The 14,823-nt window shown below is 37.7% G+C and overlaps 1 protein-coding gene across 1 annotated transcript in view; it reads right to left on the reverse strand.

Annotated features, from left to right (window-relative positions):
• The window catches only part of peli1b (pellino E3 ubiquitin protein ligase 1b), a 31,940-nt gene that overhangs the window by 15,035 nt on the left and 2,082 nt on the right, over positions 1–14,823 (reverse strand). The window contains 1 exon segment of the mRNA XM_051133487.1: positions 112–314. Within this exon segment, the coding sequence (XP_050989444.1) occupies positions 112–191 (80 nt within the window). The 5' untranslated portion in view covers positions 192–314.

Below are 14,823 nucleotides of genomic sequence, written 5' to 3' on the forward strand. Positions count from 1 at the left end.
ACACACTTGCAAAGTTGTCACTGAGCATTACAAACTATCAGCTTCGACAACACGACAGATGCAGCTTCCTGCTGATCGAAGGTAAAAGGTCAAAAGGTCAGAAGGTCTTACCCGAGCACAATGAGTTCTCCGTATTTGACTGGCACTTTGGTTGACGACGTGGAGATGTTTTCCTGGTCGGGGGAGAACATGGATGCAGTGTGTGTGGGGGAAGGGGGTTCGTCCCGCTCCCAATGTGAACGCAACACAACCACACACACTCAGCTCTCAGCTCTGTCTCTTTTTCATCACCAACATCATCCTCATCACTCCAACTGTACAAAACAGAGAAAGAAACCTGTAAGGAAACTGTAAAATGGCTATTTTCAGTCACGCTTTTAGCTGGAGTATCATTTAGGTTAGTAAACCACAGGAAGGAATTGTAAAATTTCACCAGGCACCACTTAAACTGCTTTAGTGATGTTCAGTGGCCTATATTCCACAGTCTTGACCACACTCTTCCTCATACTAACCTGACTTACAGTACAGTCTGTATTTGTAGACATGAGATTAAAGTTGCTAACAAGATCCAAAGTTCAAATGAAGCAAGGTGGTGATCAGCTAAAACCAATCATTTAAGACACAATCCCATGCAACACATGATCTGCTGCAATTAACTTTTCTACCCAGAAACACAGGAAACGCATATTGTTCCTGCATCACAATGCGTCGCCTGTGTGCGTGTCAGAACGGTTTCCGTCTATCATAACTTTCTTTTCCTCAAGTGAGAGTCATTTTAACCATAGGTCCAGCCTACTGGTGCACTGGGAGGCATTTCATGTGAAACCTGGCCAGATTTTCATCTTACACGTGCAGGGAGGTACAATAATTCACTCAACAAGACAGCCGAGTCTAGATTATCATGACTACTCTCACTCTAAACCATGATTTAAAAGCTTTGTCCCTGAAAATTCATTATGATGTTTCCTGTCAGGCACTGCTGACCAAGTGAGGTCAGTGGAACTGGAGTCCGGAGAGACAGTACAGAAAATGAAACAGACAGCGTATGCGTGTTACCGAGGGAGGTTCCATCCAATCAGTGATGTTCCGAATCTGGAACAGCGTGTACAACAACCAGTAAATAACTCATCCTGTCAGTGACTCAAAGTCAACATGAAATTTTTTTTCAAAATGAAAACTAAAAACAAATAATTAAAGTTAAAATAATGATTAAATGATAAAAAAAAAAAGTAAAATATTATTTACAAAAATAAAATTGTAAAAAAAATAAAATAAAATAAAACTATAAAAGTAAAAACTAAAACAAAATAATAAACAAATAAAAAAAATAAAAACAATGATAAAATGTGACCCTGGACCACAAAACCAGTCTTAAGTAGCAAAGTATACCTTAAGTAGCGGGTATATTTGTAGCAATAGCCAAAAACACATTGTATGGGTCAAAATGATCAATTTTTCCTTTATGCCAAAAGGAAATTAAGTAAAGATTATGTTCCATGAAGATATTTTGTAAATTTCCTACCATAAATATATCAAAACTTAATTTCTGATTAGTAATATGCATTGCTAAGAACTTTATTTGGACAACTTTAAAGGCAATTTTCTCAATATTCAGATTTTTTGTACCCTCAAGCCGTGTTAACACTAGTGTGTTTTTGTTTTAAAACTGCGTTTTAAAATGAAAACTATCCTAGTCTACACTTGAGCTTTTACTGGCGGTCAAATGGGGCATCTACCTATACATATCTATGGGTACAAAAATGAGCATTATGATATCGTTTACATGGTCTTCAAGGATACGCAGAGCGAATGTGGACAGCTACGCCATTGTTTTCAAATGTCTCTGTTTTGGTCCGTTTACACTAAAACTCAAACCTGGAATTTTCAAACTAAAACAGGGTCTGCAGCATTTTCAAAAGTCTCTGTTTTGGGCCGGTTACACTAAAACGCAACCCCGGAATTTTTAAACTAAAACGGGTCTGCAGCATTTTCAAAAGTCTCTGTTTTGGGCCGTTTACACTAAAACGCAACCCCTGAATTTTCAAACTAAAACAGGGTCTGCAGCATTTTCAAAAGTCTCTGTTTTGGTCCGTTTACACTAAAACGCAACCCCGGAATTTTTAAACTAAAAAGGGGTCTGCAGTGTTTTCAAAAGTCTCTGTTTTGGGCCGTTTACACTTAAATGCAACCCTGGAATTTTTAAAGTAAAATGGGGTCTGCAGTGTTTTCAAAAGTCTCTGTTTTCGAGGGTCAAAAATGCTGGAGTAGTGTAAACGACAAGCGTAGCCATAGCAAAAGTTATGTGTTTTAAAACAAAAACGCACTAGCATAAACGCAGCCTCAAAATCCACATTTTCAAATAGTTCCATCTCGGCCAATTATCTTAAACCACACATCAACAGAAAGCTTATTTATTCAGCTTCAAGATGGTGTATAAATCTTAAATATAAAAAAATTGACCTGGTTTTGTGGTCCAGGTTCACAAATATATAAAACAAAAATGAAAAATGTAGGCCTGAACATGAGAATGTTCCATATTAATGTTTCCATATTAATCCTTTCCTACTGCATGCTTTACAAAATCATTCAAAATATGAACAGGAAAGTTAAATTAATTACATGGGCTCAATTCTGATGTTTTTCCATGTGGGCTTTAACGCTGCCAACTTGTATATACAAGAGCTCTGTCTCTTCATGTCCATCTTTCGTTCTTTGTCCCTAAACAGCGGCGCCAGCTACTCCGGGGATTCGCACCCTCTTCCATCCCTCCATCCAGACAGTCCTCTTTATTCACACCTCGCTCCTTCCTCCCACAGCGATCCCTGTCCCACATACCAGACTGTTGCTACGGGCTTAAACTGTGTGTGTTAGTGCTGTACTTCTGAGTCACTTACTTTAAGGGTGTAGTGTAGAATGTGGCCATACAGTCCCAGTATAACACTTTAACAAGGGTTACGAGTGTTAATAGGGCACATGCATAAACTGCACTCATAAATTCCTCACAGGCATACAAAATCAACACCTGCCCCATACAATCCTGATAATACCATCAAAGCATGTGGTCTAAATGACATCCACAGCACGTGAAGTTCTAACAGGTGCTAGCCTGAGCTGTTAACTTCTCGTATATCAGCAAAAAGTGTTTTAGGACAATTAAGCAGCCATTCACACAAAAACAAGGCTTTTCCATTGTTTATCTATGTGAACATGCACTAGATGGACATGTTTGAGCATTATGTTCATATTTAGCATCTTGACACAGCTTACAAATATGTTGCTGCTTAAGTTAAAAGTAGCTCCGTTTTTTTTTTTTTTTAATTAAAAAAAAAAAAAAAAAAAAAAAAAAAAAAAAAAAGTCTGGCTTGAGAGAAAAGAAGCTTAACTAGTAATCGGCATGTCTTACTAACAAGTGACCACAGAACAGGAAGTCAATGCTGATGTTAGAGAGGAAAAAAAAAAATAGGTGTTTTAAGTGGAAACCCTACTCGCAACCGTTCCTACACCACTGAACAAGTTCATTTGTCACACTATTGTACCATTAAGTATAATAACAGCAGTTCTTCCTGTTCTTAGAAATCACACTGTTTACACACGACCCCTACACTCAAACAGAGAGAGAGGGCGAGAGTGTGAATAAGAGATTAGAAAGTGAGAAAGCAAAAGAGAAAAAGAAAAAGGTGCTTTGCAACACACCACCTTCAAAAAAGTACAGAGAAAGTACACATCAGACAAGAGTGTTATGCAACTTTTAACCACAAGCCAACCTTTTTACAGAGAGAAAGAGAGTATGAACCTGTATCAATGGTTGATTTGTGTGTTGGTTACTATCAGGCCTGAAAAGCTAGTAATATTAACAGGAAAAACCAGCTAACTACTGTGTATTTACACAGCAAAACACACTTGATGACATCCTTTATTGCACTTTTACAAAACACAATTCTAAAACCATTTAAATAACTTGGAGTAATGCAAAGTGGGAGAGAGAAAACAAAAGGAAAAATAATCTTTTTGAAGGTCATCAGATTTACGTATCATCCATGTATGCAGATTTCTCATGTATTTCACTGTTTGCTCCATCTCTCTCAGTTTCAAACACAAAACCACCTCACATAATCAGTAAAACAACTGACATACTCTCTATGTCTGCACATCTCCTCATCTCACCACAGAGAAGAGTTTCATGAAACCTAAGTGAAACAGTTATATAAAGATTCACATGGTTATCGTTTTACCTCTGTACACGCAACAACGTTATTTTGTGTTGCAGAGTTACTAATTCAGAGAGCTATTTTACAGTCAGCAACTGGACCAAAATACAGTACGGGACAGATGCACACCCTGTTTCACACACACCCCTGCTGTTTTTGTCCTGATTTGTCTCGCGCTCCCTCTCTGTATACTGACCTGAAAAATAACCCACCCCATGAGGAGCGTCACAGAGAGGGTTAGCGTTAAGCCTGCACAGGACTGTGACTGAGAGCAAGACTCACGCAAACTCCTGATCAACAAGCAGAAAAAAAATAAAACAAATGTCAGTCACAAAACTAGGACTGTTTCAGTTGAGATGTCAACCACCACGGCTCAGCCCACATGGCTTTCACAAATCAAAAATACTGAATATAGTTCAGCTTTTGTTTCAGTACTGGTGAGAAGCGGTGAGCCAGCTCATAATAAATCTTCAGTGCACACAGAGATGCATTATTTTGTCTCAGGTTGGGCTTTAGGCCCAGTAACCACAGCAGCTTGGCTTCATTTCCACAACTTTACAATAATATGGAAGTGGCTTTACAATACCATAGAAGTAAAAAAAAAAAAAAAAAAAAAAAAAAAAAATGTAGTGTGGGAACTTGATTTTGTCAATCAGTTATTGATTTAGATCATTCTCATTTGCTAAATGCTGCAATCACAAGTAACTTACAGGATGCTGGAGGGGAGTGGTTACTGATTTAAAAAAAACGTTTAAAAATGATGATAACTTCATGCTGACTCTGTCTAAATATACAATCAAGTGTACATCCATGAAATCTTCTTTTCTACATTTTTTACAGAACATGGTTTCAGATTGTGTGAAAAGTGACAGGGCCTCCAATCCCAGAACATAATACTGGTGAACTGTAAACACGTGTTAACATTCCTCTATAAATTTACACACAGTTTAGGTACACTGATGTGCTATTGTCTGACATATTAACTGCAAGCAAAACCTGCCAGACTTCACAGACATGTATGAGTGTTCAGGTACATGCCTGAAGCAACTTTTTAGCTCAGACAACTCCCATACAACTCCCATACAACTCATTTAGACAGATACAAGTACAGTTTCACCCAATACAGAAAAGCTCATTAGAGTCAAAAGCTGATTTTACTGCATTAAAGGACCAAATAAATCCATCAATATCAAACAATTAGCAAATAAGTCACTTCTACACACTATAAAGGAGACCTAATATGCCCCTTTTTACAATATGTAATATAAGTCTCATGTGTGTCTGTGAAGTTTCAGCTCAAAATACTGCACAGATCATTTATTATAGCATTTTGAAAATGGCCATTTTGAGTGGAAGCAGAAACACGCAATTTTCATGCATGTCTCTTTAAATGCAAATAAGCTGTTGCTCCCCACCCCCTTTTCCAGAATAGGCCTGTGCATTAACAGCTTGAATCTCAGATACTCTGATAAAAATCATGTTTGATTTTATCATTTCTGATATAGGGTTTTCCAAACGCACACATCCGAAGTATGCGCACAAAGCTGCATTTGAGAAAAGTTCTCTTTCATGTCTTATTGCGCTTAAACTGTCAAGTTTATGTAAAAAACACACAAGTTACAAAAACTGTCGGTTATGTCTGTAAAGGTAAGGAAGCTGGAAAAGAAATCTCATGTTTATTAGATCTGTGTGATCTAATATACAGTCTCCTCTGAGGCTGGGACTCTAAATAGTGATTTGTGTTTGTGCTGTGCAGCCAATGACAGAACAGTTAACATGCTTTGCTCAAACTTTTACTAAGGCGTTAGAACTGGTACACTATTGTCGCTTGCGAAAACAAAACGCAGTGCCGTGGGTGAAAACGTGCAGATTAACGGGCGATAATATTATAATAAGATCCCCTTTCTGCATCACGGATGGAGAGGAATCTAATGCGTTTGTTTTTTCACAAGCTTGCAGAAAAAGGCTTACCAAAACAAAGTTACTGGGCTGTCCTTTTTTACATTTTCTGGGTTGGTAGATGCTCTGTGGGAACCGGTTATAGCACTTAAACACAGAAAAGGTCAGATTTTCATGATATGTCCCCTTTAAACAGTGAAAATAGAATTTCCCACATGCTAAAACCACCAAAAACTCAGATTCAAAGATTAGTCTGTAGGAGTCTCTTTCAAGAGCTCTTGGTGGAAAAAGAGGTGCCACCTCTGTAATTAAAATGAGAATTTCAGAACTCCAGCTGAATCACAAATGCAGGTTCTAGCATCACTTTGCTGTCATGGGAGGTCTGAATTACAGCCTAACAGTGAGGAAAACTCCTTTCATGAGTGGATAGGATGTGGAAGCTTAAACTGTTCCCACCGAGAAATTATGGAGACGTATCGGTGGCATCTGTGGTCTAAAATAGATCCAAAAGTAGAGAAGGAAGTTGAAATGAGAAGTTAGGAATAAGCGGGGAGGGACACATCTGCACCAAGATGGGCATCTGGTCTGTGGGATACACGAGCACCACATGTGGGTGATGGGAGTTTGAAGTGGAGCATGTTGGGTGTGCAGCTGCTTCTCAGTAGAGGGAGCAGACGAGCGTTACGCACCCGCTGAACACCCGTACGCATGGCCAACCACAGACGAATTAAAGCTGTCTGGATTTGTACACAACAGTGTCAAAGGAAACTTCCAGTCTTTATGAGACTTCAAGCTTTTTTTAAAGCTCAGGAAAGGATTTTTAAAAAGTTTTTGGCCTTTGAGAACGTACCTTTCAAACTGTTCTGAAAAATAAAGTTCTGTGCTAGTAAAAACCTAATACTGTTTTGTAAATATATTAAAAATAATAGTACAAAACTAAAATCAATTTTAAATGCTACAAGTGAATTTAGGTATTCGTTTTTAGCTAAAGATTGAGCATGCATAATTAATGAGCATGGACATTTAAATAACCAAACAAATTTTTAAAATCAATCATAAAGTTGCTCAGAATTAAAATTGTTTGATAATTTACTCACCCCTATGTCATCCAAGATGTTCATGTCTTTCTTTTTTCAGTCGAAAGGAAATTTGAGGAAAACATTCCAGGGTTTTTCTCCATATAATGGACTTCAGTGGTGGCCAACAGACTGAAGGCCCAAATTGCAGTTTCAATGCAGCTTCAAAGGGCTCTAAATGATCCCAGCCAAGGAATAAGGGTCTTATCTAGCGAAACAATCAGTCATTTTCTAAGAAAAATACAAATTTCTATACTTTTTAACCACAAATGCTCATCTTGCACTAGCTCGACCCCACACATTACATAATCATGCACACTCGTGACGTAGGTAGGAATTCCAACCCAGTATTTACAAAGCGAACGTGCAAAGAAAGTCAAGCGCCCTTTATAAAAAAAGGGTAAAACAACAATGTCAGATGATTTTAAAGTTGGAGGAGAAAATGAGATGGAGTTTTTCGCCCTACCCTACGTTTTTGAACGGAAGTACACAAACAAAGAACTAACCGTGCGTGGCTTTTCCAACTTGATTATGCGATGTGTGAAGACGTGCATGCGCATCGCAGAGCTAGTGCAAGACGAGCATTTCTGGTTAAAAAGTATTTAAAATTGTATTTTTTTTTTTTTTATTTTAGAAAATAGCAGATCGTTTTGCTAGATACGACCATTATTCCTCAGCTAGGATCGAGTAGAGCATTTTGAAGCTGCACTGAAACTACTGGATTTACATTTTGGACATTCACCCATTGGCCATCACTAAAGTCCACTATATGGAGAAAAATCCTGGAATATTTTCCTCAAAAAAAAAAAAAAAAAAAAAAAAAAAAAACACACAACTGAAGAAACAAACACATGAACATCTTGGATGACATGGGGGTGAGAAAACGATCACTTCTCATTCTGAAAGTGAGCTTATCCTTTAATAAGTAGTTCCAGTCTTTAATTATGAACAGATGAGCTGCGTTCAAAGCAATTTTAACACAGGTACGTAGGTCTTGGAACACCCCAAATTTCTCTGAATACCAACAAACTGAACAATTCTCAAAATCTATGAATCGCTTTACAAGTAACTACACAGACCGACTAAAGGATCCTAATGAACACTTTACAAAAACATTCCACCACTAACGAGAAACTGCACATGTGGTTAATCACAGTAAAACTGCTGAAAGGAAGCAGGTGACCTCCACCTGGGTAGGAACATCAGACCTTACCACATCACCACTTTCCCACCACTCTATACAGAAAAATATTCAAATAAATATAATGCTGTCGACCAAGAAAGATGCACAACGGACAGTGCAGCATCATCACAATGATGAATTTGAGCTAAAGAAGAAAGCATAGATGGTGAAGAAGAGATATGGTGAGATGAATCAGATATACAGGAGCCTCCACGTACACATGCAGAAGAATCACCATATGCATTGAAGTGCAAAACAAAGCATCTTGCAGGTATAGTTCACCCAAAAATGAAAATTATGTCAAGATTTACCCTCATACATTCCAAACCTGTATGACTTATCTTCTGCAAAACACAAAAGACATCATTTTGAAGAATGTTGGAAAATAAACAAACAAAACCAAAAAAAAAGACAGTGAAGAATTTCTCAAAATATCTTCTTTTATGTTCCACAGAAGAAAAATCATAAAGGTTTGAAATGACATAAGGGTGAATAAATAATGACAGAATTTCAGTTTTTAGGTGAATTATGCCTTTAAATATTATACAGGCATGTACACACCAGCAAAAAGTGGCCTAAAGTCACCTTTTACTTGCAGAAAAACAAAAATCAAAGCTTGAGAAAAAAATTCAGCTAGGAACAACAGACCTTTGAAGCAGCGAGAGAAACATCAAACGTTTCCTACATGCCACTGTGAAATGTTTAAAACCAGAGTTTTTTTCTAGGGCAAGGGACAACTGCCGACCCCACATACGCACTTTGGAAATGCAAGTGGGTGCATTTTTTTGTAATGTGGTCCTTTTGCAGGTCATGCAGCACTGAACACTAAATCTTATTGGGTTTAGTGCAAATCAAAGAATTTAGACTGAAAACACACAAAATATTAAACCACTGTGCTACTTCTGAACCGATACAGTAAGACACATGCAACAGGTGTCTCGTATTGGCACCACGTATCAAAGAGGATGTTGAGAAAGATAGAGAAATAAAAGTTAAAAAGAAACCAACAGACTTATCAGCTTATCAGCTTCATGGGAACGAAGCCTGTGGTCTGTGGCTAATCTAAGCAAGCCTTGATGTCTGAGAAAGTGATGATTCCATTCTGAACTAGCCAATCAACAGCCAGTGTTTCTAAAAGGTAAAAAGAGAATTAACGTGACCCTAACACACGCTTCATGAGGCTGGTTAATCTCCAGAGTACTGTTTGGATCACTCACATACACTTCCTCACCATGGCCATTCACCCAGCACTGAGCTAGCAGGCTAATTGGCTTTAGGCTTTCTTTGAGCAACAAAGAGCGCATGGAATCTGACTTAAACCCCAGTTATAAAGTCTCAGCTTGGCCTGTGTTTGCTTAATGGAGGATCAAAAGAAAACAAGCCCTCAGCTTCAAGCTTAACAACAAACAAACTGAGAATGCAAGATCTGCATGGGGTGTCCCATAGGCCAGGTGACATGATTGAGTCTGTCAGCGAGAGTGCAACCACAGTTTCACCAGCCAGCTCTTGAAGATTTCTTTGAATGTGCTTCGATTTAATTTGCGAGGTGAGGAAAAGGAGGGGTGTGCATTAACACACACACACACACCCACCCCTCCATCTGGTACTGATTACACCACAAAGGAAGAGACCTCTGCAATGCCCCACCCTCCTGTGTGCACACAGGAACACATGTATGCATGCTGAGGCAAAACGGCGTGTCCTTCAGTACTAAATTGTTCCACAAGAGCAGTTTAGATGGTTCTCAGGCAACTCATACACTGACTGAAAGTAACTTATCAACAGGCATGATTTATATTGAAAGACTGATTTTAAAAAAAAAAAAAAAAAAAAAAAAAAAAAAATCAAAGGAAGTGAAATACAATGGAATTGTGAAAGGCGATTCTGTATAGACAACAGCTATGACTCAAAACCGTTGTTACAGTGTTATGATCGATGACACAACAACAGTTTAGGATTGTGGTGACACAAATCATTAAAAGATGCAAAATAATGAGATTCAAATCAGGGTCAGGTGGACTTGAAACAACCTAATTATACAGTGTTTTCCTTAAAGGGATAGTTCATTCAAAAATGTCATTTTCTCTCACTCATGTACTTCCAAATCTGTTTGACCTCATCTTTTTGTCTACTTCTGGAACACAAAAGAAGATATTTTGAAGACCAGTGGGAACCAAACAACATTGGAGCCAATTCAGTTATACTGACAAAAAACATAAATCATTTCTCAAAATATCTTCTTTCATGTTCCACAGAAGAAAGTCAAGTTATGCAGTTTTGATAAAGAAATGAGAGTGAATAATTTTTTAGATGAACTATCACTTTAAGATTAAAGGGATAGCTCACCCAAAAATTAAAGTTCTGTCTTTAATTGCACACCGTCATGTAGTTCCAAACCAGAGGTTGCGTTAGACTTTAACACTGTCCGTCATTTTGACGGATAGGGTCGTAAAAATTCCGTCATAATCTATTATTACCAGTCATTTTAATTTTCAGGTTTTAATTATAACACCACATTTATTTGCGTTTATTTTTGTTCACATTTTTATTTTTTAATTATGAACCTACAGGACGATGTAGGCTTATGCATTTATTTTGAAAAGAACAGATGAGACTGCGTAACTTTTCATGTTCAACACCACACCCCACAGTGAAAGCGATTTTAATATATTCTCATTTTTATGAACCAATATTGATTCGTAAATCCCAATCGTTCTTTTGGTTTACGCTGTTTTCAGTTGATGAATAAACAGTACAATGCGCCTCCCATCCAATAAATCACAACAGGCTAAGCTTTGTGTTACTTTTGATATGAAACAAAGTCTCAGATTTCAAATTATGTTCATTTTATTAGAAAATTCTCTTTCTCTCGCTCTTTAATGTGACGTGATAGATCATTTCTAGCTTCTGGGTACTGTGCATAATCAAACGCACAGCAAAAGATTCGTGACAGTTTCGTTTTTGTTCTGGACCCAGTGCTCTTCTGCTACACTGGAGAGCACTCACCACCAACTGGACAGGAGTGGGAATGACAAGTGACAGACAATTTTCGGTTAACGCGATCTCTGTTCCAAACCTGTAAGACCTTCATTCATCTTCATAACACAAATTAAGATATTTTTTATGAAATCTAAGAGCTTTCTGACTCTGCATAGACAGCAACACAACTGACCTGTTCAAGGCCCAGAAAGGTAGTTAAGGTTTATCTGTTATGATACCCTTGTGAAAGACTAAAGAATTGTTGAAGTAAGTCATTAAATCAAAAAGTATTCTCGTAGCCTTATAAAATTAAGGTTGAACCACAGCTGTCACATGGACTATTTTAACAATGTCCTTACTACATTTCTGGGCTTTGAACAGGGTAGTTTTGGGGAGCGTTGCTGTCTATGCAGGGACAGAAAGCTCTCGGATTTCATAAAAAATATCTTAATTTGTGTTCAGAAGATGAACAAAGGTCTTACGGGTTTGGAACAACATGAGAGTGAGTAAATAATAACAGAACTTTCACTTTTGGGTGAACTAACCTTTTAATTGTTTGGTTGCTTCAACAACTAGTCAATTACTGTTCAATTGCTTTTCCTATGTAAATAAGCACTTGACAATGTCTTTCACCATTGTGTTTGGGCCTTAAAAAAAACTGTTCTAAAAATGTGGCGCTTAAGGTAAAATTATTTTTATCTTGTAACTTTCTTTTTAAAAACGTTCAGCTTCTCCATTTTACTGCTCACATTTTGTGTTTTTTAATGTAAAAAACAGGCCAGACACACAGAATGTGTTTTGCATTTAAAAACGCGAGGCAGGGTAGTGGAATGGAAAAAAAACACAAGGCAAGATGTGTGATTTTTACAAAGACAAACTTTTACCTTCATCACTGCATTGTTAGAAAGCAGTGTCATGCGCGAGGTGCTGCAAAAGACGCAAGACGTGAGTGCAACAGTCAAACACGTCTGCAAGTTTACATAGAAAAACAATGGAAAAGCACCATACTAGACTGAAAAACATCCTTTGAACGACCCCTAAATATGCAGTCTTTGCACACTTTAAACTTACAATGCAGGACCACTGTTATGTAAACTACAAACAAAAAGAGAGGAAGCAATATAAAGCTGAAGATAACCATCTAGGGACGAGAAACGGTTACAAACAACACTCAAGCTGAACACGGTTGCTTTCTAAAACGAGTGTGGAAGAGACAGATGGAGGGAGGACAGGAGAGAGGAGGGGAGGGGCTGATCTTCAATTTCAGGAGCTTTTTAATTATTCAATGACATGAGCACTGAAACCTAAGAGAAACAAACAGACTGGACTGTGACAATGAACTAACCATGCAGACACACACACATGCACATGAAACCGCAGAGAAACACACACGGTATTGAGTCTCCATGCACTTGAGGCGATGCATGCATGTCTGAAACAAAGGCTGGGCCGTCCAAACATGCATCTAAAGAACCACTTGCTACCCTGGAGAGCACAATGCAATCTTCCCAGAAACTGTCAAATGATCCCAATGATCCAATAAGGTGGGGGATGCTCTAGATATGGCTGTCTAAACAGGAAACAAGTCATATTTCAGAGCTGCTAACACTAATAAAAGCAGTTTAAACACCAGTCATATACTTTCAAAAAAGATCCCCTCTTCATAAAGCAAGCATCAGATGCTCTGTATGCCAGAGCTCATCCTTCTGCCCATTTCAGCTTTGATTGGCAGAGGCTGACCTCTCGGTCTCCATGACAATAACTCATTTACAGCCCGCAGTGATCAGCTCTGGCTCTCCCCAAAGGAAGTTGAGGGGAACAGAGGCCTGAGATGGGGGTTGGTGTGTCCTTCAGGTCACATGACCAGTCTCGTCTTTCACACACCGCTCAGAATTTAGCTGCTCGGAGCAAAAAGCTTGAAGAAAGCAAGTGTCAGCAGGACATATTATCAGAATCAGGTTTTATTTGGTACATCAGGTACCGAAATGTATTCCAATCAAAATACATACACAGTCCGATCAGGTGTGCTAGAAACATTTACCTGTCTGACTCCATCACACAGACTACTATTCGAAAGTTTGGGCTCCGTAAGATTTTTAATGTTTTTTAAAAAGTAGTATCACCAAGGTTGCATTTATTTGATCAAAAGTACAGTAAAACTGTAAATATTGTGAAATATTTCATGTGTTGGCAAGGTTGATTTTTCACAAGCCATTACTCCAGTGTCACATGATCCATTCTTTTGTAACAATGTTTACTGTCAGCTCCACCTCCTAGTTTACTGTAAAGACACCTCTAACCTAGCCATTTAAAATATAATATACATACACTTCCTCAATTTTCAGGTGTTGCATCTACAAACAAACTCAAAGGATTGAGGAAGGCTGTCAGCACAGCCAAGCATGTGAGAAAAAGAGAGAGAGTTCTTCCTGCTTCCTTTTCCTCTGAGGTGCCCACTGTCTGACCTAGTTTCCACAATACACGTCATCCTCAAAATTTTATTGTGTAGACTCAACAAAAAGTGACCAAAAGACAGTAGCGGGTAAAGAACATAATGGTTATATGTTCTATAGTACACTGCTGTTCAAATGTTTTGGGTCTGTATGATTTTTCCAGAATACATGTCTTACGCTCACCAAGGGTGGTGTTTTGGTTTGGGTTTTTTGACCACAAAAATACTGCAATACTATAAAACAGCAATACAATGAAATAATATTACAATTTAAAATTAAAGTATTTTATTTTCTATTTTTATAGATTTTAAAATGTAATTTATTCCTGTGATGGCAAAGTTGAATTTTCAGCAGCCATGACTTCAACCTTGAGTGTCACATGATCCTTCAGAAATCATTTTAATATGCTAATTTGGTGCTCAAGAAAATTTTTTTTATTAACAACGTTGAAAATAATTGTGCTTTTCAGGATTTTTTTGATGAATAAAAAGTTTAAATGAACATATTTTTAAATATTAATTAATAAACAGAAATATTTTGTAGCATTTTATCATCTTTACAGTCCATTTTAATTAATTTATAATGCATCCATGCTGAATACAAGTATTCATTTTCAAAAAATTTAAATTCTTACTGACTGTTTTGAAGGGTAACGTGTATACGTTTGTAAAAAATAACTTGCTTAACCTGATCAAACACATCAGCTGCATAGATTTGGATGATGCTGTACTGTGCACTTGGGTCAACAACTCAATTTCAATTAAACAGGCACAATCACCAGTTAATATGGTTAAAGGTCTCAGAGAGTGTGGAAAGACTTGGCATAATTTCCGATGCTCATTCTTCAAATGAATACACGTCAATGGAACGTATAAAGAGCAGTGCTCAGTCAAAAAGTTGGCGACATTTAGTTTTATCAACCTACATTGAGTAGTGAAACTCGCAAAGTGTTTCTCAGGACTGATGACAAGCATTAAGTTATAGACTCACTGCACCACTGCAACAGGATTTACTTACATTCTGCC

The sequence above is a fragment of the Labeo rohita genome, chromosome 17 (assembly GCF_022985175.1).
Source record: "Labeo rohita strain BAU-BD-2019 chromosome 17, IGBB_LRoh.1.0, whole genome shotgun sequence".
Classification (NCBI taxonomy): domain Eukaryota; kingdom Metazoa; phylum Chordata; class Actinopteri; order Cypriniformes; family Cyprinidae; genus Labeo; species Labeo rohita.